The sequence below is a fragment of the Acipenser ruthenus genome, chromosome 11, assembly GCF_902713425.1.
Source record: "Acipenser ruthenus chromosome 11, fAciRut3.2 maternal haplotype, whole genome shotgun sequence".
In the NCBI taxonomy this organism is placed as follows: domain Eukaryota; kingdom Metazoa; phylum Chordata; class Actinopteri; order Acipenseriformes; family Acipenseridae; genus Acipenser; species Acipenser ruthenus.
Genome location: NC_081199.1, coordinates 7026916 through 7052777, shown reverse-complemented (window position 1 = coordinate 7052777; position 25862 = coordinate 7026916). Strand labels below are relative to the sequence as shown.

Genomic DNA, 25862 nt, shown 5'->3' with positions numbered 1-25862 from the left:
TAGGGCCTGACCAGAGATGCAGGACCAAGCTGTAAAGAGCCTCCACGTGAAGGAAATGTCAGCCATACAAAAAGCGCCGTCGTGTTCAGCGGACCAATGGGAGTAGACCACATGAGAGCTGTGGTGTTTGGCCAGGTGAATCGTCAGTTATGCAAATAAATCATTGAGGGATGTTTACGTTTTGAATGTTGGGAGACCAGAAGTTTTATTTTAAATGTTTTTACCCTTATTAAAATACCAGCGTTATGAGTGAGGCGCCGTTTGTGTTGTTGTGGCCCTCCATGTTTGAGATACCATCAACATCACTATACTTTGTAACCGCCTTCCGATAAGTTGTTACTTCCACAGCTGTTTATCATCAACTCGCAAGATACTGTGTGGCATTTTTTTCAAAGAGTTTACGCTAATCTTCATTAAATTCATGTAATAATAATAATAATAATAATAATAATAATAATAATAATAATAATGTAAAAACAAGCATAATGCACCTGTCAGTTTTATTAAGCTACAACCAAAAAACAAAGTAATGTAACATTACCAAACTGAGAAACATACAACTTGTGCGCGTTTAATGTGCCTTGAATTATAGTACTTCGTTTTTTGGTTGCAGATCATTGAAGACTGAAGTAAACACTTTTTAGAGTGTTTGTTGATTTCCGTACCAGTTGCTGTATCACCTTCCAAAGTCAACTCAGCTGATGACTACATCCGATTTAATTGCAAGCATAACTTGTCCTGTGGGTTTTTGTTCCTTTCATAAAGTTATTTGACGATGTTCTTACTTTTGTTCTTGTAGTCCTAATAAACTGTCCTCCCCCTGTGCATCTTCAGTGTAGCTTGAATTGGACAATCGTTCTATATCACAACCCTCCGTAGTACTGTGACTTCAGACCTCATAAAGGTAGCCTATATGTTGTCAGTAAGTGAATTATAACCCAGGGCAATACTTAACTGAACATTTAGCAAACAAAACAAACCAATAGTAATAATACAAAACCACTGAAAATCCAAATTTGTATTGGGAAAGCAGGTTTTATTGTAACAAAAATATTGTACAAAATGTAACAGAAGTATCTATTTACATAGTAAATATGATGTTCTGGTTATAAAAAACAAATCATGGGAAAACATACCGATGATTCAGTTACAACAAAGATACATTTCTATGGAGTATCTTTGGCTACAATACCAGTGAATGAATACTACTAATGCACAGTTACTGTGTTACTATGTGCTATGGGTCTATAGGAAACTACCAGTGCTAAAAAACAAAACAAAAACAAGCGACTGTACCCCAAATATATAAGTAATGATGACATCACACCATGGACCCTTTCACAAAGTGTTAACTCAGGAGTTACTCAAATAATGGTTTAAGTCTGTTTTGACAAATCTTTTTATTATTGAAACACGTTTTTTTTTTTTAAAAAAAGATCAGTCTTTAAATAACACACGAGATAAATGAATTGTGAATAGGGGCCCATGCCTTATGTTACAAAAACAAAAACATTTTAGAAAATAACGGACCAGTGTCCAGCACTGATATACTGTACCACTAATAATAACCTCTAGAGGTCTGAGGACAGGGGATGGTTCCAATGCTGCTCTCCCCTGCATCTGGACCTCAGAGAGCTCACCTGAGTAACAATGGGTTCTGCCATGCTTGCACCTGTACTGGATCAGTCACAGGAACAAGAGAAACAGACAGTCACTCTGGAGAACCTTATTAGGGAGTTCAATCACAGCAAGAGCTGCACTTACTAAACAAGAAGAATTAGACCAATGTATAATACCATTACTACACATATTATTTATATGAATGTAGTATCATAGCAACTTCCTCGCCTCATGATGTTGAGTTGTACTGCGTAACTATACAAGCACTACATACAGTAGGCTTGTTTAAACCCTTTCCATTTCCCTACAGTGACAGTGTTTACATAATTCAGATGCCATTCCAGACTTTAATAATAGTGAGGGATGCTTGCAAGTAAACAATCACAGTGGACTGACCAAAAGCATTGCATTGCATTTAGGCCACACGATCCAGTTCATGTTTTAAAATGTTTGCTACATTTGAAGTCCTTTGACGACATTTAAAGACATTTGAAGTACAGCTACATGCTTGGCTATTTGAATGCAGATCACTCCTGCGCCTGATGTTGTACAGATTAAATGTGAACCCTATTTTATTTGCGTGCCATTAAACAATTCAATTTATTTTCAAGATCATTAACTTTAATGGTGGATAACAATGTACTGTATACTGCAATACAACAGCAGCTGTCTGTCCTTCATTGCTCAACTGTATGCTGTTTAATTTAGAGTTTCTTTAAAAGAGACCCTGCATACAAAGGAGGCAATGTTTTTAAGCTTTTGCCTTGGTCACAACATTTCTTTTTTCCATCACTGCTAATAAGGTATGTTACCGTAAAGAAAGGGACACAGAAGCACTTTGTAAAACATGCATTGTTTGCAGTTGCCATAAAAAGTACAGTACTGTATTATAAAATATATATGCCCTTACTAAATCACATCTGATTGCTAGAAAATATCTGTAATAACTGCATGATTTTTTCCAAATCGGTTGGCAGTTGTACTGTAGAGTAAAATAGGCCCCTAGTTAATGGCAGCAAGCCTAAAGGTAATACTGCTGTATCATATACCACTCCAGGGGTTGAGGTCTGCCATGTTATATCTAGGACCTTTCAGTCTAATTGTGGGGTCAGAGTCCTGTTTTCAGGACTATGGTACCCAGACAGTTTGTAGCCCTCTGAGTTCAATGCAGTTTTGGTTCCTGAGAGATGACTATGAGGACAGCAGAAGTCTGAGGGCTACAATCAGGTATGACTGAAAGAGAACTTGTTCCCTGAGTGAACAAAGAGGCTGGAAGAGTTAATGTCCAAGCTTCAAATGAAGTTTGGGGATATGTTTTAGATGTATTTCTGTGCCTTTCTTTCTTATTTTTTTCTTTCCACAAAAATGTTGTGTTTATTTTTGCCTCAAAGATTTTAAGCAGTTGTACAGATTTTTTAAAAAAGGATGAATGTTTTTTCCAAATGAATTAAGCACCTTGAGTTGTAGGGTATTGTTATATCAGCTTCACCCTTTTTATAAGTACCAGTAAGGGTAACTTATTGCCAGATGTAGCAGATGAAAAGCAGTCCTTGGGTGCTGGCCTGTCACAAATAAGATGGGTCTCAATCCAGTATTGACAATGCCCCCCCAATGAAACAGGTCACTTTAGGTCATTTAGGGAAAGATTCAAAGACTAATACTAGTACCCATTTGTTATAAAATGTCAGTCTCTCAGGACATCTCTTGAGATGTTCTTATCAGTAGTTGTTAGGTGAGCCACGGCAACCGAAGAAATCCTGTCCAATCAGGCGAGGGTATCCCTCTAGTGCCTTCACAGCCACTGGGTCAAACTTCCAGTACTGGCTGCCCTGAAGAAAGTGGGCATACCCTGTAGAGAAACAAAGGGTAATACTTTGAAACCAGTTGATAAGAACTTATCAGTATGAAGGCACTAGCCAAAACATCTGTCTTCTGGACTAAGTTGACTCTTAACCAACATAAATGTGGTTTCTTGCTACTGATAGCTTATTGTTTGCCTCCAAGTAACTCAGTCATTACATTTTTATAAAGAAGATGATTTACTCTCATGACCTTTCTAATTGTTTAGGGCCATATTCACAAAGCATTTACCCGCCAAGCTTTTCACCATTCAGAAGCAAAATTCAAACTGGCAATGTTACAGAACTAGCAAGAAACAACTGAAGCTCTTAAATGAACCTGTGAGCCTTAGAGATTTATTTGACGCTTTTAACATCAGTGGTTTGTTTTCTTTTCAGAACAACATGTGTTAATTTAGCATGGTGGTAAATGTTTTGTGAACATGGCCCATGGTATTAACTGTGAAGCTAGATAAATGGAGGAGGGTGAAACTGAAGCTGGGAGAGAGATGTTTACCATAGCTGTCCTGGAAGGCTGCATCGATATCCATGGGGATTCCCCTCCAGTCCAGGATGCTGCGTGGGTACACCTCGTCCACACGCTCCACGGCAGGGTTGAAGCGCCAGTAGCTGCTGCTCTTGAATAAGTAAATCTTCTTGTTCTTCTCGGGGCCCCACATCAGAGCTGCCTGGATATCGGAGACCGGCAGCCCCAGGCTTTGCACCGAGTTAGGCCCTGAAACCTGCCTTTCCCCATCGTAGATCCAGTAGCTATGACCTGAGGGCAAACAAGCAACAAGAGTTAACACATGAGAACCACCCCCTTCTAAGTCTCCACTTCATTTCCAACTGTGTCCTCTGGTCCTCGTTTCTGTGCTGCCCTAAAGTATTAGCTAGGGTTGTCAACTCCTTTTAAGATTTCAAGACTACAATCAAGACTACCCCAATCAATTCAGTTCCCTTGACCTAATTACGTATTTAAAAACTTGCTTCTAAATTTTTTTAATTTAATTTTATTATAAATCACACTCTTTTTGATGACCTTGGCCTCTATGGGGATGTAACAGCAAATGCTAATCAGAAAATCTGAACCTGCTAGAGGGTCCCAGACAGACCCCCTCCCTAGAGGCTGGGAAAGACAGTGTCAGGTCCAGGCATGCCTATCACTAATGAAGTGCAGCTGGCTGTCCGGGTCAGGGGAGCCCCACAGCCATTCACTGTACCTGCCCAGACAGCAGACACAGCCACACACAGGTACAGTTTATTCCAGCTGAACAAAGCATGCACATCTCAATGGTGTGAATGCTACCAAGTTAAAAATTGGATTTTTTTTTATTTTTAACAATATGATTTCCTACGCACTCTATATGCTGTTCCAATATGAGTCCTGTGATATTCCATTTGAATGCATTACTTTCAAGTGTTACCTTCAAATAAAATGGTATATTTAAATATAAGGCATTTGTCTTTGAACCGTATGCTTGGTGGTTCACGTCCAGCCCTTACCATTTCATTCAATTCAATGGGTGAGATGCCAACTCATTTCAAAGTATAACAGTAAACATTAAAATAGAATACAACTGGTATACAGTATTGTACATACATGAATGACAAAATATTTCTGTAGGTTTGCATTGCAAGTTTAATTGGTCAAATTACCAAAGGCTATGTAATAGATTGTGTTCTAAGACTGAAGGAAAGTCATATTGGAAGTGTATTGAAAGAAGAAGTTCTATCTGCTAGTTACTAATTTAAAACTGCTCAACCCTGCCCTGGTATCACTTTACCTTGATCTGTTTTCCCCAGTGTACATGGCACACTTCACTTGTCCAGAAGAGGGCGACAAGCTCAGTTATTAAGCAGCACTGTGTTACTGAGGAGAATGTGTTTCAGTGCATTTGTTGATGCCCGTGTTATTCTTTGGTTAAAGGTCAAGTGCAGTGTCAATGTTAGATCTGTCAACCCTGTATTCTTATATAAGTGATGAGAAACAAATGCTACCATTTAACCCCTTAACCCCCAATCAGTTCTGCCATTGTTGTCTGTCCTGATTTAAACAATAACATTGCCATGTCATCAATCTGCAAGGCTTCCTGCACCCACTGCAACTTTCAGATTAAAGAGGTTATGCATTAGTTACAGTGGCCAGTGTAGAGTTCTGTATTGGAACCAGATGACAGTGATCCTGGTGCAGAGGGGCACACTGAACGTATCAGACATAGAACTTCAACTTGAACATGAAGGAAGCTCCATACACTGCATGGATTTCACTTAGCATGCTTCCCCTCTAGCAGGAGAAGCTGTTACCAGAACTGATCCACAGTCTGCAAGCGAGTCAAACAGAGGAAGAACAGGAGCATGTTTTATCCCCCAAATAATAATAATAATAACAACAATAATAATAATAATAATAATAATAATAATAATAATAATAATAATAATAATAATAATAATAATAATAATAATAATAATCGCAGACCATTTTAAAATGAAATGGCCTTCTCCACAGATATGGCCAAACGTTTTGCATACACCCTATAGAATTAACTAATTTTGCTTCATGTTGAAAGACAGAGCACGTATGACAATAAACCATGGGAAGCATGGGAAACTGTGGAACACAACTCTGTACTCAATGCATAGCACAAGAATGGGAACATTATTATGTCAATTTACAATGTTAAAAGTTTAACACGTGAAGTGTTCTGATCCGATCCTGCTGGACTCTTTCTCAAAGTTACTGCATATGGAAAAACAGGAATTGAGTTTCCAGGTTGTAAAGTTCTCAAAATCCCTTATAGCAATTAAACTGACTAAAAGGGCTCAGTCTAGCTGAAAAATGGGTTCTTAATAAGGCCACCCTGGGTGAGAAGGCCTGGCACAGAGCGCAAACAGTAGAAGTTTAGAAGTGTAAAGCCTGGTTAAAAGCTGTACAATTCCCCTCCCTGTTTTTCTAATGAAAGTAAATAAGCATATATGCCACTTTAACACCCTAAACCAACCTACTATGCGTACAATTTCAAAGAAAATCACTGGCAAGGAAATTACAGTGAATCGCTGGAAGATCAACAGGTGATGCTTTGACAAAGAAGTAGAAAAACAAAATGTTTAAGAAAGTAACAAAGCCTTGGCATGCCTCTGGTTTCTTTAAGAAATAAACCAATAAGTCCTATTGTCCTGTGTGGTTTGCAGTGTTCATATAAACATAAGCAAGTTTTGTTGAAAGCTTCCCTCACTCAACAGTACCGCATTTCTTAAGTGAAACAACCAGCCTGATCTTGTTCTCCTAAGACAACCTTAAACCCACTGCAAGCTCACTCCTCCTCCTCCTCCTCGCCCACCTTGAAAGAACCAGATATTCCCAGACCCGTCTTCAAAGGCAGCGTCGATGTGCTCCGGAATGCCCCTCCAGTGACGCGATGCCAGCGCAGGGTAGCCCTCCTGCAGCCGCCCGTTCCTGATGCGCCACACGTAGCGCGACCTGAAGAAGAAGAGCTCGCCCCGGATCATCGACACTGCGTCAAAGTTAGTCTCACAGGCGTCCGGCTGCAGAGAGGGCAAAAGAGCGCTTTCCATATTAATGAGTGGGGTGGCAGTTTCATCAGTATATATATACAGTACTGTGCAAAAGTTTTAGACAGGTGTGAAAAAATGCTGTAAAGTAAGAATGCTTTCAAAAATAGACATGTTAATAGATTATATTTATCAATTAACTAAATGCAAAGTGAGTGAACAGAAGAAAAATCTAAATCAAATCCATGTTTGGTGTGACCACCCTTTGCCTTCAAAACAGCATCAATTCTTCTAGGTACACTTGCACAAAGTCAGGGATTTTGTAGGCATATATTCAGGTGTATGATTAAACAATTATACCAAACAGGTGCTAAAGATCATCAATTCAATATGTAGGTTGAAACACAATCATTAACTGAAACAGAAACAGCTGTGTAGGAGGAATACAACTGGGTGAGGAACAGCCAAACTCAGCTAACAAGGTGAGGTTGCTGAAGACAATTTACTGTCAAAAGTCATACACCATGGCAAGACTGAGCACAGCAACAAGACACAAGGTACTTATACTGCATCAGCAAGGTCTCTCCCAGGCAGAAATTTCAAGGCAGACAGGGGTTTCCAGATGTGCTGTCCAAGCTCTTTTGAAGAAGCACAAAGAAACGGGCAACGTTGAGGACCGTAGACGCAGTGGTCGGCCACGGAAACTTACTGCAGCAGATGAAAGACACATCATGCTTACTTCCCTTCGCAATCGGAAGATGTCCAGCAGTGCCATCAGCTCAGAATTGGCAGAAAACAGTGGGACCCTGGTACACCCATCTACTGTCCGGAGAAGTCTGGTCTGAAGTGGCCTTCATGGAAGACTTGCGGCCAAAAAGCCATACCTCCGACGTGGAAACAAGGCCAAGCGACTCAACTATGCACGAGAACACAGGAACTGGGGTGCAGAAAAATGGCAGCAGGTGCTCTGGACTGATGAGTCAAAATTTGAAATATTTGGCTGTAGCAGAAGGCAGTTTGTTCGCCGAAGGGCTGGACAGCGGTACACGAATGAGTGTCTGCAGGCAACAGTGAAGCATGGTGGAGGTTCCTTGCAAGTTTGGGGCTGCATTTCTGCAAATGGAGTTGGGGATTTGGTCAGAATTAATGGTCTCCTCAATGCTGAGAAGTACAGGCAGATACTTATCCATCATGCAATACCATCAGGGAGGCATCTGATTGGCCCCAAATTTATTCTGCAGCATGACAACGACCCCAAACATACAGCAAAAGTCATTAAAAACTATCTTCAGCGTAAAGAAGAACAAGGAGTCCTGGAAGTGATGGTATGGCCCCCACAGAGCCCTGATCTCAACATCATCGAGTCTGTCTGGGATTACATAAAGAGAGAGAAGCAACTGAGGCTGCCTAAATCCACAGAAGAACTGTGGTTAGTTCTCCAAGATGTTTGGGCCAACCTACCTGCCGAGTTCCTTCAAAAACTTTGCAAGTGTACCTAAAAGAATTGATCCTGTTTTGAAGGCAAAGGGTGGTCACTTTTTCTCAGCTACAGTAAATCTCATTGGGCTTGTACAATTGACTGTGCTGATCTCCTCATTAGCTGAAGTAATAGGACTAAGCTGCTATCTCTGATCCCTGTTGCGACTGTTTCAAATCCTATATAGATTATATCTGAATTGTTTGTAAGCTGTGTAAGAACTCATTGCCAGAAGCTGAAAGGGGACTCAATTTAATTGAACTGATCTACTGATTACCTGGTTGAAGTGTTGAGTGGACGTGTCAGTACTCACTGCTAGGATGATCTCATTGGTCTCAGTGGTGGTTTGGGGCGGGGCCGGGTGGGGAGGCAGGCCGTACAGGTACTGGATCCCACGCTTGTCGTCCTCGCTCAGCATCAGTGGGTATGAGAAGCTGTAGAAGGGTGACATCACTGCACCCGGCTCCAGGGAATGCTGCAGCCCCAGAACGTGGCCAAACTCGTGAGCCGCCACCTGAAGGAGGTCTGTACCTGGCACAGGAGAGAAGAAGAAGAGGTCATTTTCACAGATCCAAAGCATTGCTCAGCAGCCCCAGACCAGGAGCTCCAGGGGCACTTTGTATTCCTGACAGGAACGGTACCAGTCACACCACACACCGCATATATCTTTATAATATGCAGTAAGTTTCAAAATTAAAATATAGTTGGTGATCAAGGAATATTGTTTTGTTCAAAACCACCTACCTGGGCCCTAAGTGCCTTCTATTCCTTTACCATTAAAAGCCGGTCAGATTTCATCCAGTTCAAGATGAAAGTTAGCATTGGATTGCTTCTGGACACACTTGGGGTTTCTCGGCCACTTTCCCATGCTGTGTCATCATCTGTAATGGATTAGCCACGATCTCTAATAACCTCCATTTCTAGGCACCATAATGACCTGTCCTATTACAGAAGGCTCCCCCGCCCTGCACTTACCCATGTTGTTCCCAACTGTCCAGGTCTCGTCATAGTCGAAGTGGACGTCTCCTTCCCTATGCGTCCTGGGGAAGAAGGCATGGGCCAGAATCCCACCAGGGCCATCAAAGGGGAGGTTGTCTCCATGCCAGTACCTGACAAGACAGAAGGGTTAACTCAAAGAAATGTCCCAACAGTTTTGGATTATTCTAAACTCTTTTGGGTCTATTTAACAGTGACAGATCCATATTAATCCTATACATTTTGTATGTGTTTATTGACCACCTTCTGAAAGAGCTTTACATTATGGTGGATTTAGATCCACTGTTGTTAAATACAACTTGCAACGCTGGTGTTGAGGTATTCATGCTGAATTGTGGCATCAGTCATACATTTTTAAACCTGGTATATTCTTAGTGCTGCTACAGTAATTTTTCAAAGGCTTTAGTAATTAGAGGGAATTGTGATGTGAGTTTCGCCACAGTCGTGAGACTGATCCCAAGGGAAACGAGTTATAAACCACAGTGCATGAGGCACATATGATCAGATGCTGTTCCCAGTTGTTTTTAAGCTGTTTCAGTCAATGATGCATTACACGGCTTCACAAATTACAGTTTCTCTGAAAGCGTTTGGGCTGCTTTTATCACAGAATGCTCTCCAGGTGAAATTGACCATGCAGTCTCACCAAGAGCAGGCACAGGTCCAGGGGATCAGCTGAAAAACAATGGTGGTCGTGTAAGTGACCTGCTATGAAACAGCAGTGCTGGGTGATACATACTTTGCAGCAGTGAGTTTCTCCTTATCCACTTCTGACTCTGTTATCAACATCCTGCAGGCATGCAAGAACACGTGCGGCAGTCTTTGTCCATTTGCTGACAAAGGCAAAGGCAGCCAAACTATGTTAACGTGGAGCGGGTGGAAAGGTATTTCAGAGAAAAAAAAACTAATAAGAAAAACACTGCTGTTTGTCGGTTTTCAGCTTGCCAGTAGTCTAGAGACATCTTCATAAAACCACATAGAAAGCTGGGCACTCTTCAGGGAGTAGGTGCCAAGTGATTGAGGGATCGTAATTTGTGCATTAACTATGCATACCAATGTTTTTTGTTCCTCCCATATAAAAAATGAATTCACAAAGGATTTAGGAAAATAAGTCACACTGTAGTGGAAAATACTGAAGTCCATCATACTGCATTCAGATATGACTGTTAGGTGATTGAAAGTTGCTGCAGCCTTTTCATATACTGTACAGGGGTGAGGGCGACTGTAAGGATCTAAATAGTATTAAACCTGTTACCTCTAGCGATAGAGGCGGGTTTGGATATTGAGAATGCTGACCACTGGGGAGTGCTAAGGCGGGCAGAATGCCAATTATTTCCAGTTGGCAAATAAGAAATGTACACCAAACTAGTACAACAAGCATTGGATGACAAGAGGGTTTTTTTCAGGCTAAAGTGACAACAAGAAAATCGTAGTAGGTAATTGTGACAGGGTAGCACCACAACCCAGGCTGGCTACCAGCAGGAATTAGACCCTGAGACAGAAAGCTGCAGTTTTAAAGTGCTGTTAAAGAAACAAAAAAATTAAATAAAAATGGAACAAACAAACAGGGCCAAAATAAAGATTTAAACAAAACAATACTAACCACAAACACTAATGCCAGGCTGGGCATTCGCCTTCACTGACCAACACACAATACAGCGCGCACGGTATGCTCGCACGCACGCACACATGCACATAAGCCAGCTCCAGGAGGTGGGTTATATTGTTTTTTTGCAATTTTATATGGTAATTTAGGGCAGAATTAGGGCTGAACTAGCTAGAAGGCAACAGATACAGTACAGTCCTTAATGCACATCTGTTTAAGGATTTTTTAATTTTCCAGTTCGCTGGGTGCTGGGTTTGCTTCCCATTTACAGAACCTTGTTCACATCCAGACCTGGAGTGACAAGGAGTGGTTCTCCTCTTGAAACCGGCTTGCCACTATCTCTAGCACTGCATTTTATTCATGCCGATCCTTATCTTTTTTATCAAATAGCACAGAAATCAACTTTCATCACATTTTATTTCTGTGTTATCACATGTTACTTGGTACTTTCTGTAAAAGGCGCTATAAAGACAGCAGCACCATAATTCAAATTGAACTGAATTGTGAAATTGAATGTGAGCCAACAAGGCAGGCTCCTTTACTACTTGCAGCTGTTAGAGGTTATAGACACCTCCAAGCTCTGTAAAGGGATCACATTCCTTAGATATTTATTTTAAGAAAGTTGTTACTTTTTTATACTATATTGGGTACTTCACCTTTAATTTAACAACATGGTTTATTGCATTGGGTGAATGTTTATGACTCAAGTCAACCGTGTCTTGACCAAAACCATTAAACCCTTGAACTCCTCAGGTGTAGCTTTATTTGCGTCTAAAACCGCCGACCACAAGCTGGAAATACCTCCGCTAGGAACCCCTGGGATCCGTTCATGTGTGCTGGCTGGACCAGGGCCAGGGTGTGTCTTTATTGATGGCTGGCAATCACCGTTTCATAAAGGGAAACCAAGCCCCTCCGGACTGGTGATAACGTTCACAGCTGATTGTTAAGGGTGCATTTTTATTTGCTAATTGCATACACACTACATTTAAACAGCTTTGAAAGCTCTGCACTTACTGTATAACAAGCAGATAAGATGGCTTTTGCAGTTTTTATTTTTTTTTAAAGTCAAGGAACTATATTTGGCTTGGAGTTATCTTAAGAAGTTAAAACTTCAAAGCATTACATTTCTGATCCAGGACAGATTATACAGCAGCACTTCTATACCAATATCTGTACCATGGAACTACAATGGATGGATGTATTGTTTCTACCTTTGGGATTCCATTGCTACTGCATGTCAAAATATACAAATGTAACCAGTGTTTACCAATGGCTAATATCATAAGTTCTCTTGTGTTACCATCACCTCTTACCAAAGAACCATTGCCACTGTTCTGTATGGACACAGACTGTCATGTCAGATGGTTCAGCTCCTGTTTCATTTACAGTATTCTCCCTGCTAAGTAAAATCTAATTCCCACATGGCATCCTTCTAACTCTGCTTGGTTTTATTTTTATTTACCTTGTGAAATCAATGATAATGTCCGCCCTTCCTTCGCTAATTTCTGTGAAAGTCAGAGGCGTGACGTCACTCCAAACCTTCAGGGCCTCCGTGAGAATCTGCTGCACCTTCGCTTTGCTCATCTGCCATGGAAAACGCATGATCCTAAAAAACAGAACACAGTGTGCATCTAGTGCCTGCCGAATAGGAGGTGAGAGGTAATGGGAGGGAAGAACTTTGTCCACAGCAGCACATAAAGTACATTGACACTCGGCAGGACATCCCATGCAAATACAATAGAATCGAGAAACAAACATTTCATTTTAATATGTTAGCATGGATATTGTAGGTGTAACTGATTACCAGTATCATACCAAATATATTACCACTGCTGTACCATTCTATCAATGGCAGCCTTGTATCATTGTAGCTGTCTCTGTGTTACCATTGCCCAGCAGCGCAACGTATGCTGCCATTGTCAAGATCATTTGTTTTAACGTGTTATCCATTTCCTATTACAGACTGACAGGTGTCAAAACCCTTCAGACAAGAACAGTGTTTTGCCATTATGATACAGAGATTGGGAAGCAACACATCAAGCAAGTGTCTCTATACAGAATGGCAAGACATGGCTTCGTTTTCAGGTTATCACTGGTCCTAATACAGACATCCTGTCTTTTGGTTTGATTTGAGTCATTTACACACTTTTCGTACCATGATAACAGAGAAGAATACCATTGCATAGCAGTGAAGGATTCTTCAGGCTTTACTATGAGCTTAGAGTATACAGGACCTGTATGATTTGACAGATAAGATCATGGTAGCCTGAAATGACTTAAACAGTTATCCACTGGGATTCACTCAAGAACGTATTCTAAGGAATGCCATACCAAAATATTCCCGAAAATGTAAATGTGATATATTTGATTTGCACATGTATGTGCAGGAGTCATATACGGTACTAACTTATGGGGTCTTGTTTAATATAAATTATTCAATACTATAGTAATAGTGCTATTCGAAAACCTGTTTTGCCGGAGTGCAGGCTCCAAAGCAGGTCTGTTGAATTGCTTCACAAGGTCAAGGCTTTTTCAATTACAGTGGCAATAATAATCCGCTGTTGTGAAACCCAGGTGTACCCTCTGTTTAGTTGAGGAGCTGTTGCTTTTTCAGCAGGAACTAATCCCTCTGCCACCCAGTTAGACAGGCAGGTTACAGCAGAGAAACACCGAGACTCTCCGGGATTAAATACAATAAGGGTCAAGCACACTGAATTGAACAGCTTTAACTGATATAATACTATAATAGAACCTTTACAGAAAACAGAAGGAAACACAACCTTGCACAGTAATGGTATTGTATTAGCAGACACAATTTAGCCATTCAGAGCCCCCAAGACTAGAAAGAAAGGTTTTGTTTCCGCTATGAATCTGAGCCCTTCTAGGTCCATATTCATAAAGCATTGGATAGCACTATAAGTAACATGTCAAGGTGGCAAACGTTTATACAAAACACAGTGTTTAAAGACAAGCCTATCATTTTCAAAAAGTTAAAAGCTCAAGGCTCATTAGATCCCTTGTATAATACATGTTTGTTTAGTAAATACGAGGCAGCGCTGGGTTAGTGCCGGCTATTACTCAACGAGGGTGACCATAATGATAATGATGAAAGGATTCCTGACAGATCAGCAGATACTCTGGTCTAGAGTAATGACCCTTTAGGAAGTATGTCTGTACGAATGCATTCAAGCTAAAAACATCGGGGCTAATTATTGAGGGCAAACCGTATACATTTGTAAAGAGAGTTTTTCAGCCAAGTTTGTGGGAGTATCTGGAATCGGATTGTGGGGATATGAAGATGCCTGTCTGAAAGCATGTCATCCATACTTACATGTACACACTGCGGATTCAGATGTCATCCATACTTACATGTACACACCACGGATTCAGATGTCATCCATACTTACATGTGCAGATTCAGATCTCGTGATTTCTCAGATTTTCTAATTAAGACTGTGTCAGGGGATTTGTGAGTTACTGACATACTAGTTTTATAGACAGCTTTATAATTACCAAGGGGAAAAACAACAGGGACAGCTTTCCCTTCTCAAATCGCATACTGCTGTGAATCCCAGCAAGTCCAGACAAGGATGCCAGGTTGCTGAATCTGGGAGACCGCAGTGCTTTAGAGAGATACATGTAGGGACACAGTTACCACCACAATTATTAATCTCGAGAGCCTGTGGTTTAGTCGGAATTGTTTTCAACAGCCTATCTGGCACAAAGAAAGGAGCTTTCATTGACAACAGCAGAACAAAACTCACATGAAACTACTCTCCCACACAATGGTCTATTCAGAGTCGGCAGTGCCTGGCCCACACTGGTGAACAGGGCTGTTTTTACAGAGCAGACTACTTGTTAAGAAAAAGTGCAAATGCCGAAACACATATTTAAACAAAACAAATATATTTAAGAAAAGCCATTTAAGAGCACATATAAACACGAGGAAGTGTTAAGTTAAAGGATATTTTTAGGAGAAGAATAACATTAATTAAACGGTACAATAACTGCTTTTACCTGCAACTGAACTGGTTCTTTCTAGTTTTATAACATTACAAATGTTTTATTCTTTATTCAAAAAATGTGCCTGCATCTACTTCAAAATATAGTATGAAAGTAACATGCAGGCTTTAACATTACACTCAATTTGTCACACTCAAGCCTATGGCTTCCACGATATGTCTAATTAGGCTCAGGTATGAATTAATTAAGCTTAAAGTGAAACCCGGAACTGTACAATGCTATGCAGCAATATGAGCACAGTAGATGTTACTTTGCATTAACTGAGGGCTTCAATTGAAAATGGTTGAGGATGGAGACACAGGTAAAACAAGGATGTGCAAGTAAAATAAACATACAGGTGTCAGTACTGTAGTAAAGCAGATTACCAAGACTCTTTATGATATAGACAATTGCAACATTCCATCTCTGTATCTCCTTGCTTTTCACTCAGTTCTGACCGGAATGAGATCCTATATAAAATGCTTCTCTGAACCTTTTATCCCAAAAGCAGCCCACAAGCTCCTCAATCCACTTACCAGCCTAGACACGGCAGGAGTATGTGTTCTTATAAGTAACCATTGCAGTGTTATAACTTTTCCATGAAATAAAAGTTTCCCAGTTTTCAAATTCTGGAAACCAGGGCTAAGTTGTGAGCTTTACCAGACTGATAATGTACCAGAAGTGATAAAGCGGGACGTGAATGACTGAGTGCAATAAAAGGTATTTCCAAGCAGATGTGTCTACAGGACGAGTGGGAGGTGTGGTTGCATGTTTTGTTTTGTATACAAAAAACTCTGCCAAAGTTAAAGATTTCGATTTGCTTTCAATTTTGTGTAAGCTTCCACCTTTATAAATATATGAAACTTACATAATTGCATACATTAAGAATCCTATTTGTTTTTTAAAAGTTAGGTCACAGTGGAGATGCCTTTTTTGCACTGGGTTTTTGTGGAAAGGGGAAGCACAAAGAAATTGGGGGCAAGCTCCTTTCTGGGGTTCACATCTTTACAACTCTCTGGCAGAAGAATAAAGAAAATGTCCTCTCTGTAACCAACAGTAGCCTGGGCGGTCTAAACTGTGGAATAATTAATTACATTGGCTGTAAAAAGGGCTCAGCATGATGGAGCCATAATGTTTCTTTCATTTCTCTGCTTTCCTTTTTTTCTGTCTATAATCATTAGAGAGCAATCTATGTTGGCTCCTTTTGATGCCTGCATAGTGTGCAGCCCCTCTTTATATTGTCAGCAGCAGCCAAAAACATTATAATAACTTGAAGAAACGGTCTCTTTCAAGAAACTGTGCTCTCCATATTGAGTAGTTTCTTAAAGAATGAATGAAAAGCTCTATAGTGTGGTACTTACAATCTGTGATCATCTATTTCAATCTTCAGCGATGGATTGAGGTGTCCAATGACCCTTTAAACTGGAACCCCACAGTCCCACCCTCTCCAGGACAGTGTGCTGTGTGTTTCAGTGTGATCTCTCCAGGGTGGGCTTTGTGGTGGTAATAAACCCATACTTTCCATATGCCTGGCTGGATATCCAGCACACCACAGGACAGGCAGGTAAATGGAAAGTACACTGTGAATGAGGGCTGGGTTCCCTCCACACCAGAGGTGGCTTCACTTCAGTGGCTGTGCAATGAGTGTTTGTTAAGTGCTTTTTGTATCCTTTGTGGATGAAAGCCGCTATATAAATGCTAGTTCCAGTTCCACTGATCTAGGGCAGGTGTTTAATAGCATGGGAGCAGACTCAAGGACCGTGTGACCTTGTCCTTTCGCTGCAGTCCAGCTGCGCATTGTGGAAATGTTCTGCTATTGCTGCCGCTGCCCATTTCCAGACTATCCCCACATTAAAGCTGACCTGTCACCATCATACTGATTAGCAAAAGCACAGGCTGGGAATAGCACATATGGAAAGCGGACCATGAGAAGGACCAGTTGTTTTGAGAATAAACTCTCTTTGAACAGTCAAAACAGTTTTCAAGGATACCAGCCGTGTTATTATCTGTATCCTGAACAAGCAGATCAACATACGGACGGAGAGACAGGTTCCTCCATTTACCCCAGACTCTCAAAAGCTTGTGCTAAAAAAAAATGACATAACCAAATCTCTAGACAATTTGATAAGAAAAAAATGTAAGTGTGACATACAGTGTAGTTAGACAGACAGGCAGACATATCATACAGCAGTTCTTTTAAAATGAATGAGCGCCACCACTATATCACTGTGGCGGAGGACAAAAAGACATACTGAATGGTGTTAGATAGGGTTTTACAAATATGGCGTAACAGCGTTTCTGTAAAAGGCTGACATGTTTACTTGTAAGTCAGGTCAGTCTTCTCCCAGCGTCCTCCGAACAGCACGAATCTCTTCTGCCGGTGCAGCTTGCCATGCATGCCCTTCTGTAGGGGGTAGTCAGGAACGCCACAGCGCGGCCGCTTCCACAAGTCAGAGGCGTTCCCATGCTGGAGTAGACCAGCAAGGCTGCTGTTCCCCGTCAACACCTCCTTCACAGTGTCCTGAGTGTGGAACTGCCTGCTTCCTTTCTTCACATTGTAGAAATCAAACTTCTGCAGCCATCCCTGAGTTAAACCAAGAGAATCAAACAGAATATTCAACGCAACAATAGTCTTCTCTTATAAAAGCCCAACTCTACAGGAGCCACGGATAACTATCCTATTAGCTTCAGTATTTCAAATGCACCTGTAGGTCACATGGTCTGGTTGCATGCAGCTAGATCACTGGAGTGAGTCTGAACTACAACGTGTGATTTTTGCTATAGACTTGACTCTATAATGGATTTTAAAACATTGCTTGGCACTCCTTAAAGCTGAAAGGGAGCGGAGAACCTGGATTTTCCTTCACAAACACACAAAGAGTGCTTATACAGTTTTACTGAAAGACAATACTTTTGGCTCGCTTTCCCCTGGAATTCCTCAACAATGCTGAGCTTGCAAGGCCCTGATAACCCAGCATTAATTATCACAGTCAATTTCCTTTGCAGAATTTTAAGGAAATACTTTTGCAAATTGACTAGGAAAGAAAACAAACCGAATAAAATCCACTTTAGCGTCCAGAGCGGGTGAAGTCAGTGTTGATTTATTGTTGTTTACTGTACAGCATCTGTAAAGCTTCGGAAACTTTGTTGGACTTTCAACACATATCCGCTCCCCAGTGGAAAATGTAACAGCTGTAATTTAGTATCCTCTCAGAAGAGAATGCAATTCCAGTAGCTGACTAGCATCGTTTCACAAAGGGAATCACTTACACAGTGGATGTAAGAGAAACAACATTACTTATCATGAAAACCTTGGCATCTTCACAAGGTTTAAAATGTCCCATTTCTTTTAGCAATAGTTAAGCCCCCCCCCCCCCCCCCCCCAATACATTTACCCCACTGTGATGATCAGCCCTTCAAGTTAAACCCTAAAGTTATAAATAAATAACAAATGATTCAATCAGGGGCAGGACAAATCAAGTAGCATAAGCTCTAAACAGTAATGCCCAAGCATATAGATCTATCCAATAAACACATTCAATCATGCATAAAGGAGGGTAGACCTTGATGTAGAGCCCGCTCTACTCTACCTCACTCACATGACAGTGGGAGGTTTGGTACAGTCTTTGGGCCTCAACAGCGGTACGCACAGTAGCATAGCAAGCCACTGAGACTGAGCGAAAGGAGAAGAGATGGGGAGGAGGAGGAGGAGCACACTAGAAAGAGCCACAGCAACAGGTACTATAATGCAGCTTTAAGAAGAGAAGGAAGAGGGGGTCAGCAAGCTTTCTTCTTTGGTTGTGACAACTCTACTGGGACAGTCCAGAGTACAGACTCTGTGGGCAGTTAGCCTCTCTAAAATTTGAATTTTTATGTCAACTGGAGTTTCAGAGGGTCGATACATTATGGAACTGCAGACAACAGGGTTGTTCCTCGTCTGGCAGTAGACTCTATAGTCTTTACTAGTAAAGTATGAGGATTGCCACTGTATAGATCAATCAGACAGACCCCATGCCTTGCATCTACAAAACTGTCTTCCAGTAGGTCCCACGGCTCTGTGTATGGCACAGAGCCCAGGCTCAGAAAGAATTGTACAAACAAGTGCTGGATCTGCCCCCTTTGTTAAGTGTTTTGACTTGCCTCACAGTTTTAATCCATGAACCTACACCCCCTGGAAGGTGTCTCAGCAATTCATCTGTACATAAAAGCTCTTTTCTTTGTTTTTTTGTAACAGTCAAGTAAATATGTATCATGTGAGACACAGTAATTAGGACTGGATTTTAAAGAGGGAGGGAGTGCACTTAGGAAAAAAAAACAGGAATTTTTAATTTTTATTTCGCAACAGTTTTACATTACATGGTCAAGGGAAAACACTATTTCTGTGAGTCATCCACAGTAATGAAAAATAAAGAGGTACAGTAGCTAATAGATAGCACGTTACACAGGTTTAAACTACAGCATGTTCCATTGCCTTCCCAAACTATCTTCAATGGCACTACAATGGTGTACTAAAGGTGGACAATGGTAGAACAAGGTTAACTACTGTACAGTACAGTGATAACAGTATAACACATGTTGATATACACATGGTGTTGCAATGCTATTCCAATACACACTGCAGAACTGTGCAGAAGTTCCATACAGTATGTGGCAGTGTGGTCCTGATACGCTCTTTGTTTCAATTCATTGTGATGTCACAGCTGGTAATGCTGTGGTCTACACACTAAATCTACTGCATTTCAAGACTGTTCAGAACAAGGATATGCCTATTTGCGCAAACAATTACACCTGCATTTACACAATTTCTCCAAGAACAAAAAAAAGTATTTCATCGGTAGTTCTTGAAAAAAAAAGGGGATTGCTGAATTCTAAAAGAACAAAGTTGAAAAGTGCAGAAGAGAATGTGTTCTTTTTAAAACCAATCAGCTTGAGATGGTGTCTCACAAAATGTGAGTATGGAAAGTGAGTGAAACCACTGCTCTCAAATGGGTTTCGCCTTCAATATACCGTACTGTATTTATTTATTTGAGCTGTTTAGCAGTGACTGCAATGATCTCTAGTCGTCCCAGAGGGCACTGGCAAATTACAAACACACCACGTACATACAGGCATGACAGTCATTCCTATTGACATCATCTCAGCTCATCTACAGTGCTTAACATGCATTGCAAGTACAATGTTGTTGTAATGGAGATTTATCACTGGATTTGAGCGCAGAGCCATATTCAGCGTGCACATCTGTAAGACAGATTTTTCAGAACATACCAGCTACTGTACAGAGCTCTTTTTTTTATACCTTTTCGCATTACTCTAAACTTAACTGGACTTGATCTTTAATGATATTTGATCTTCTTACTATATTACACACCATAGAAAGTACATTGTGTTACCTACATACTGTGATGCATATGACATTTTGATATTAGTGTCAGTGAGGAAACAGAAGGACAAAAGAAACAAAGAAACATTGTAAACCCATAGTTCTACATCTATTTAGTAAGAAGCACCAGTACAGGCATTTCTCAGCATCTCCTATATATTACCTGGCTTCAATGGTTGACACTACTGAACTGAACTTGAAGCTGACCCCCTGGGATCCTTCAAGAAGCTGCTTGATGAGATCCTGGAATGGCCGAATGGCCCCCTCTCGTTTGTAAACTTTCTTGTTCTTATGTTTCTTACTTGACTGAGAGTCAGCAACTGTCTGTAGGTAAGCTGTGGATTCCCAGCAGTGCTGCTGATATTTCTAGCTTCTTCTTTCAGCTATGACAGTCAGTGTCAGGTCTGCACAGCACATGAATAATAAAGACACAGTGGCAGAACGGCAAATGGTTCAAGTCTTGAGCAATAACTTGACCTTGGCATTACCCTGAAGCTAAATACTTAATTTCCCTGCAAGCTTTCAACTTCATGCAAGCAAACATTCCTGTATTACAAAAAGATAAGAAAATCAAATGCAGCTTTTCCAGAAGCGGTATAGTACGGAGATTTAAAACAATTTCTTCAAAACAGACACTCGATGAACTTGTGACCTTTAATACTAGTAACCAAGACGTAAGTGTGAGCTTGGTTAGCTTCGACAGCTCACTCCTTCTTGTAGATTATCCTTGAAGAAGACTTTACATACAGTAACTGTGTGCATTGATTATTATTATTATTATTATTATTATTATTATTATTATTATTATTATTATTATTAGTCTTACTCCATCAATAAGTCAGATTTACACCATTAGTAAAGGGGTGAATTAGTGACTGCCACTGTATCCCTCTCTCCTACCTTCAACATGGAATATCTGAAGTCTAATTTATGACTGGATTTCTCGGCAGACACAAAAGTGCTTCAGTTCAAGGTGTCTTGGAGAGCTGCTGGAGGAGCAGCTTTTGTTCTTGCAGTAGAATTTATTACCTGACAGACGCCCCACCCCACCTGCCTCCAGGTGATAAACTCCAGGGTTTTGTAGCTTTGAGGATGCATGTTGTTACGTGAACTTTAATACACTGTGCACAGCATGCCACCTAAAAGCGACAGACAGAATCTTATTATATTATGAATGATACATGGACACAAAACTGGCTTCATATATCACACACAAATTGTCAGTCCCTCGAATGGCTGAATAATTTGCGATGCACCTCTATCATTTACTCTGTAATATATAAAAGATGCATGTTGCAAAACAGGTTCGGGCACAAGCAGCAAGACAGAAGATATCACAAGCTTTGATGGCTAATGGTGCGCGGTCAGGGCAATGATGTGACAACTTAAGTGTTTGATTGTTCCGGAGTGACCGTGATCTTTCCTCAATGATTAAAGACTCCAGTTCCTTCGGGGAGGTTAGGGGTGGACCTGCAGCAAAGTCTGTTCTTTTGAGACAACAGTATTCATTCATGGAACATCAATACATTATGCAGTCTTGCAGCTGGAAGCACCTGCCAACTGAGCACCCACAAACAGTCCTATAAATCAAAGTTTGTCAGGTTAGCTGTCTAGCCCATCAGGAAGCCTGGATATTGTGGTTATAAATGTATGAAAAAGCAATGTTGTGCATGTGTGAATTCAACATGCCTACACAAGGGCCCTGTATAAATACCTCTCTATTGGCAGTCCCTCACAATTCTCTCTTTGATGATGAACAGTGGAACTTATCCTACTTTGCGTGGATTCAGCATCCAGCCCCAACCTTTCCAAATCATTTCTTATATGAGTAGATTAAAACAATGCTCCCCTGCACTCAATTTGATTTCAATATCAGTCTGAAGTATGCTTGGCGTCTTCGAAGGAACCAAGCAGTTTGAAGATCACAGCATTTACTCAAAATGTTGGCTTAGCAAGAATGCCATACATGCATAAGGAAATGAATGCTTGATTCTTGCACCTCATTATAATATAATGGTGTAGTTTATAGTTGCGTTTTTGATTTCCAGAAATCAAACAGATATGCAGTATTAAATATTGGGTTTTTTTTAAAAAACTTTGAAAGCAAAACCTTGCATGATGAAAACTACAGCTGGGAAGTCTGGGAAACTTAAAGTGGTCTCATTAAATATTTCCTAATTTATAATAATAATAATAATAATAATAATAATAATAATAATAATAATAATAATAATAATAATAATAACAACAGAAGATATAGTGCTTTATCTTAGGAAATAAACTCAGTTTCGCCTGTGACTGTCTTCTCTTTGTATCATCACAAAACACCCCAAACAAAGATGTAAATCAAGGCATTTCCTCAAATCTTTCAGTCCCCTTTGTCCAGAGATGCAGCACCCCTTCCTAATGCATGAGCTCCCCTGCCAGCGTTTCCTGTTAACCTGTTAATCGTCACACAGCAAGATATCACTTCCAATGCCACTTCTCTCACCTGATCCAATCTCTCTCGCTCGGAGCTCCCCTGCCAGCGCTGCCTGTTAACCTGTTAATCCTCACACAGCAAGATATCACTTCCAATGCCACTCCTCTCACCTGATCCAATCTCTCTCGAAACAGACCCCGGTGGAGAGCTGGAATAAGGAAGATACTGGAGGCTTTGTTTACAGTTAAAACAGCATCCACAGTCTGTGAATCAGCCAGATCTTAATCAGCAAAACGCTAAATTCTCCTCATTCCTGCAGAGATTGTGTTATATGCCGCTTGCATATTAGGTAAATGTAATCGAGAACACGCCCACCCCACACAGGCTATCTGCTTTGTGGCACACGTTTCATGACAAGAATGCAGGATGCTGAGCAAATAATTGTGGCAAAGTGGTCCTTATTCAGTACACTGGCACATTGGTGCTACAGCTATGGCCAAATGTTTTGCATCACCCTATAGAATTAACTAATTTTGCTTTATAAAGTCAAATGAAAACTGCTGAATAATGTTATATTAACATATTGAATAACATACCGCTTTGGAGTTTTCCATGAAAAAACACAAAATTTAAAAAATGTGACATTTAGAAATGTAACATAAAATACTGTACTACTATTATGTCTTCCAGTAGACTTATACAATAATGTTAAATAAAATATCTAATTTATGTTCATATAATTTTTTTTTTTTTTTTTTTTTAAATGATGTCTCAATCCTAAAATTCTAGGTGATGCTAAACTTTTGGCCAAAGCTGTACATATGGAGCAATGGTACTGAAATGGATTACCACTTCACACAATACTTCTGATAAGGTAATCTCAACAACATGTTCATATATTGAAAATACTGGCATTACTTAACCACTACATCATTCAATGACTATAAATCAATTTATGACACCTGTTTTACATAACATCTTGTGGCAGGAGACATACCCTTCATGCCTTGTCAGGGTACAATTAGAATTCTAATTACTGATGCAGTCCCTGTGTGGTTGACATGTGGTTCTCATATTACATGTGAATTACATGTGGTTTACAGGCTCTTGAAAAAAGCAGGCTGCAGTATATGCGCTGGTCATGGATCAAACCCACAGTGTGGTACTACAGTTTTGTTTATCTATTGGCCAAACCTGTTAGGGGGGCATTTGTGCCCCATCTTTGAGAAAAATGCTGGTTGAGGATTATTTCAATTCTGGATTGAATTTCATGATAATGCAAACAAAGCTCAACAACACAAAATATCTGCTTCCCATCTTTGGTTACTTAATAACCCGAGGCACATGCGCAGGTAATAAGCAGAGAGTATCCGATGTTGCTGGAATGACAAGCTTTAACTGCAGGTATTATCCCTGGCCTGATGAGGGACAGCAATCCCTCTGGTTCTGTTCTATATCTTTATTTCAGCAAATAAGTCTTTCAATGCATCTTCCAGAAAATACCTCAGCAAACATGCCCCTGCCTGCATCCTACAGATCCCCGGTCAGCATTCACAAACAAATCACTTGCACCACAGAATGAGGATTTAATAGCAGACCCAGCTCCAAGTAAAAAGAAAACGCTGAAGTTGCACGATTTAGTTTTGTGTTTGTTTTATTTGAAGAGAATGAACTGACATAACCCCTATTCTGCACGCTAACCTAATTACAGTACCCACTTGCCTCTATTAACGTGTACACATCAGAAGGAAACCCGTTTTAATCCCATCGTATGAGGTTACGGTGATGCGGAGAACAGCGAGACAGTTATGCTTAAAAGAAACTCAAACACAAGCGTTTCAGTCATTGTCAGAGTCTTTGTGGCGAGATGTTAACTTTGACATCTCAGCCAGAGAACAGCAGTTACACTCTACTAAATACTGTGCTTATGTTTGTCCCGCTGTCACCCCCAACCCATTTCCAACACAGGATGAAGAAAATCACAAGCGGAGTCCAAAATATAGACGATTATACACGTTAACCTGTGTGCGCACAAAATAGCAAGTTTTGTTGTAGGCATAGGCGACTTGTTGCTAGGGTTGAGGTTTGTTTGTTTTAAGAAAACAAGTAAACATATGAATGCCTAGTACCTTTGTATTGCACAGCACTTTACTCTTTGTACAGTATAATAAGCCATTTAATCAGCGGTATAACACGTCATTAGCATTGTGCTGCACCCTTAGCTGATACCACCAGTCTTTCATTCCGGTTATTTCTTCATCATTTTTACTTGTTCTGTCAGAATGTGGTATGTGTGAAATGTTTGGCATAACGATAATAATACCAATGTAAGTGGTCCATTCTTGCAAGTGGCCAATTACAGCAACTTAAATATTTTGCTTCAGTTCCCTGCACACCAAGTTCAATTGCAGCAGGTATGTATCTGTTTAGATTGCTGAATAAGTAAAACAACAAGTATATTGCCCTGAAGCAATACCTGCTAGAAATATTAATACAAACGACATCAGTGCACAAAATAGGACCGCAAGAAGTTGTTCTTTTTTTCCCGTAATGCTACAAAATAGATTTAAAATGTAGAAATAAAACACAACGCCAGATCAAATAAGCATATTCCTATCTGAATAACTTTTTACAATGCACTTAGTGCAAAGCTATAACACTCTAGTTAGCGGCGGCATCTGGAATTGTTGGGACTGGAAAAGATTTCTGAAATACTGTCTTTCACTCACCGGCAGTGCTTTGTGCCTGCTGTTCTTCCACTCTGGTATTGGCACGGAATGAATGCAAATGAAATGCAAGGCGAAAACACTTGACAGAAGCCGAGCAGAGACCTTCATCCTTTCACTCGAGTGAGCAGCGCTGCTCTGGCTGCGATCTGACTATGCGGGTGAGAAGCCTGCTTAGGAGCCACTGAGCTGAAGAGGGATGTCCTGAAGAGCCTTTTATAGCGTCTGCGATTCCTTTGTTCTCTTTCTTCAAATGACACTTTTTATGGGCTGAGTGACAACTTC

General features: G+C 40.5%; 1 protein-coding gene across 2 annotated transcripts; it reads right to left on the bottom strand.

The window, feature by feature from the left end:
- Positions 1-1011: 1011 nt before the first annotated feature.
- On the bottom strand, positions 1012-25779 carry LOC117426123 (stromelysin-3-like). 2 transcript variants are annotated; one of them, XM_059033159.1, is made up of 8 exons: positions 25581-25779; positions 17371-17633; positions 12510-12653; positions 9424-9557; positions 8726-8979; positions 6800-7004; positions 3976-4236; positions 1012-3469 (listed from the first exon to the last, which is right to left on the bottom strand). In XM_059033159.1, exons 1-8 carry the CDS (start codon positions 25686-25688, stop codon positions 3339-3341), a joined length of 1500 nt encoding a protein of 499 aa, XP_058889142.1. In that variant the 5' UTR covers positions 25689-25779; the 3' UTR covers positions 1012-3338. The 2 variants fall into 2 exon arrangements, with proteins under 2 accessions (XP_058889142.1, XP_058889143.1); XM_059033160.1 differs by having other exon boundaries at positions 8762-8979.
- Between the last annotated feature and the right edge of the window lie 83 nt (positions 25780-25862).

What these genes read in the sequence shown, in the direction of transcription:
- LOC117426123 (XM_059033159.1), bottom strand. Translation starts at nt 25,688, where the DNA reads ATGAAGGTCTCTGCTCGGCTTCTGTCAAGTGTTTTCGCCTTGCATTTC. An exon ending in GAATATCTGGTTCTTTCAAG is followed by an intron (nt 4,237 to 6,799) that starts GTGGGCGAGGAG and finishes GTTTGCCCTCAG; the next exon opens with GTCATAGCTACTGGATCTAC. An exon ending in AGCCTTCCAGGACAGCTATG is followed by an intron (nt 3,470 to 3,975) that starts GTAAACATCTCT and finishes GTTTCTCTACAG; the next exon opens with GGTATGCCCACTTTCTTCAG.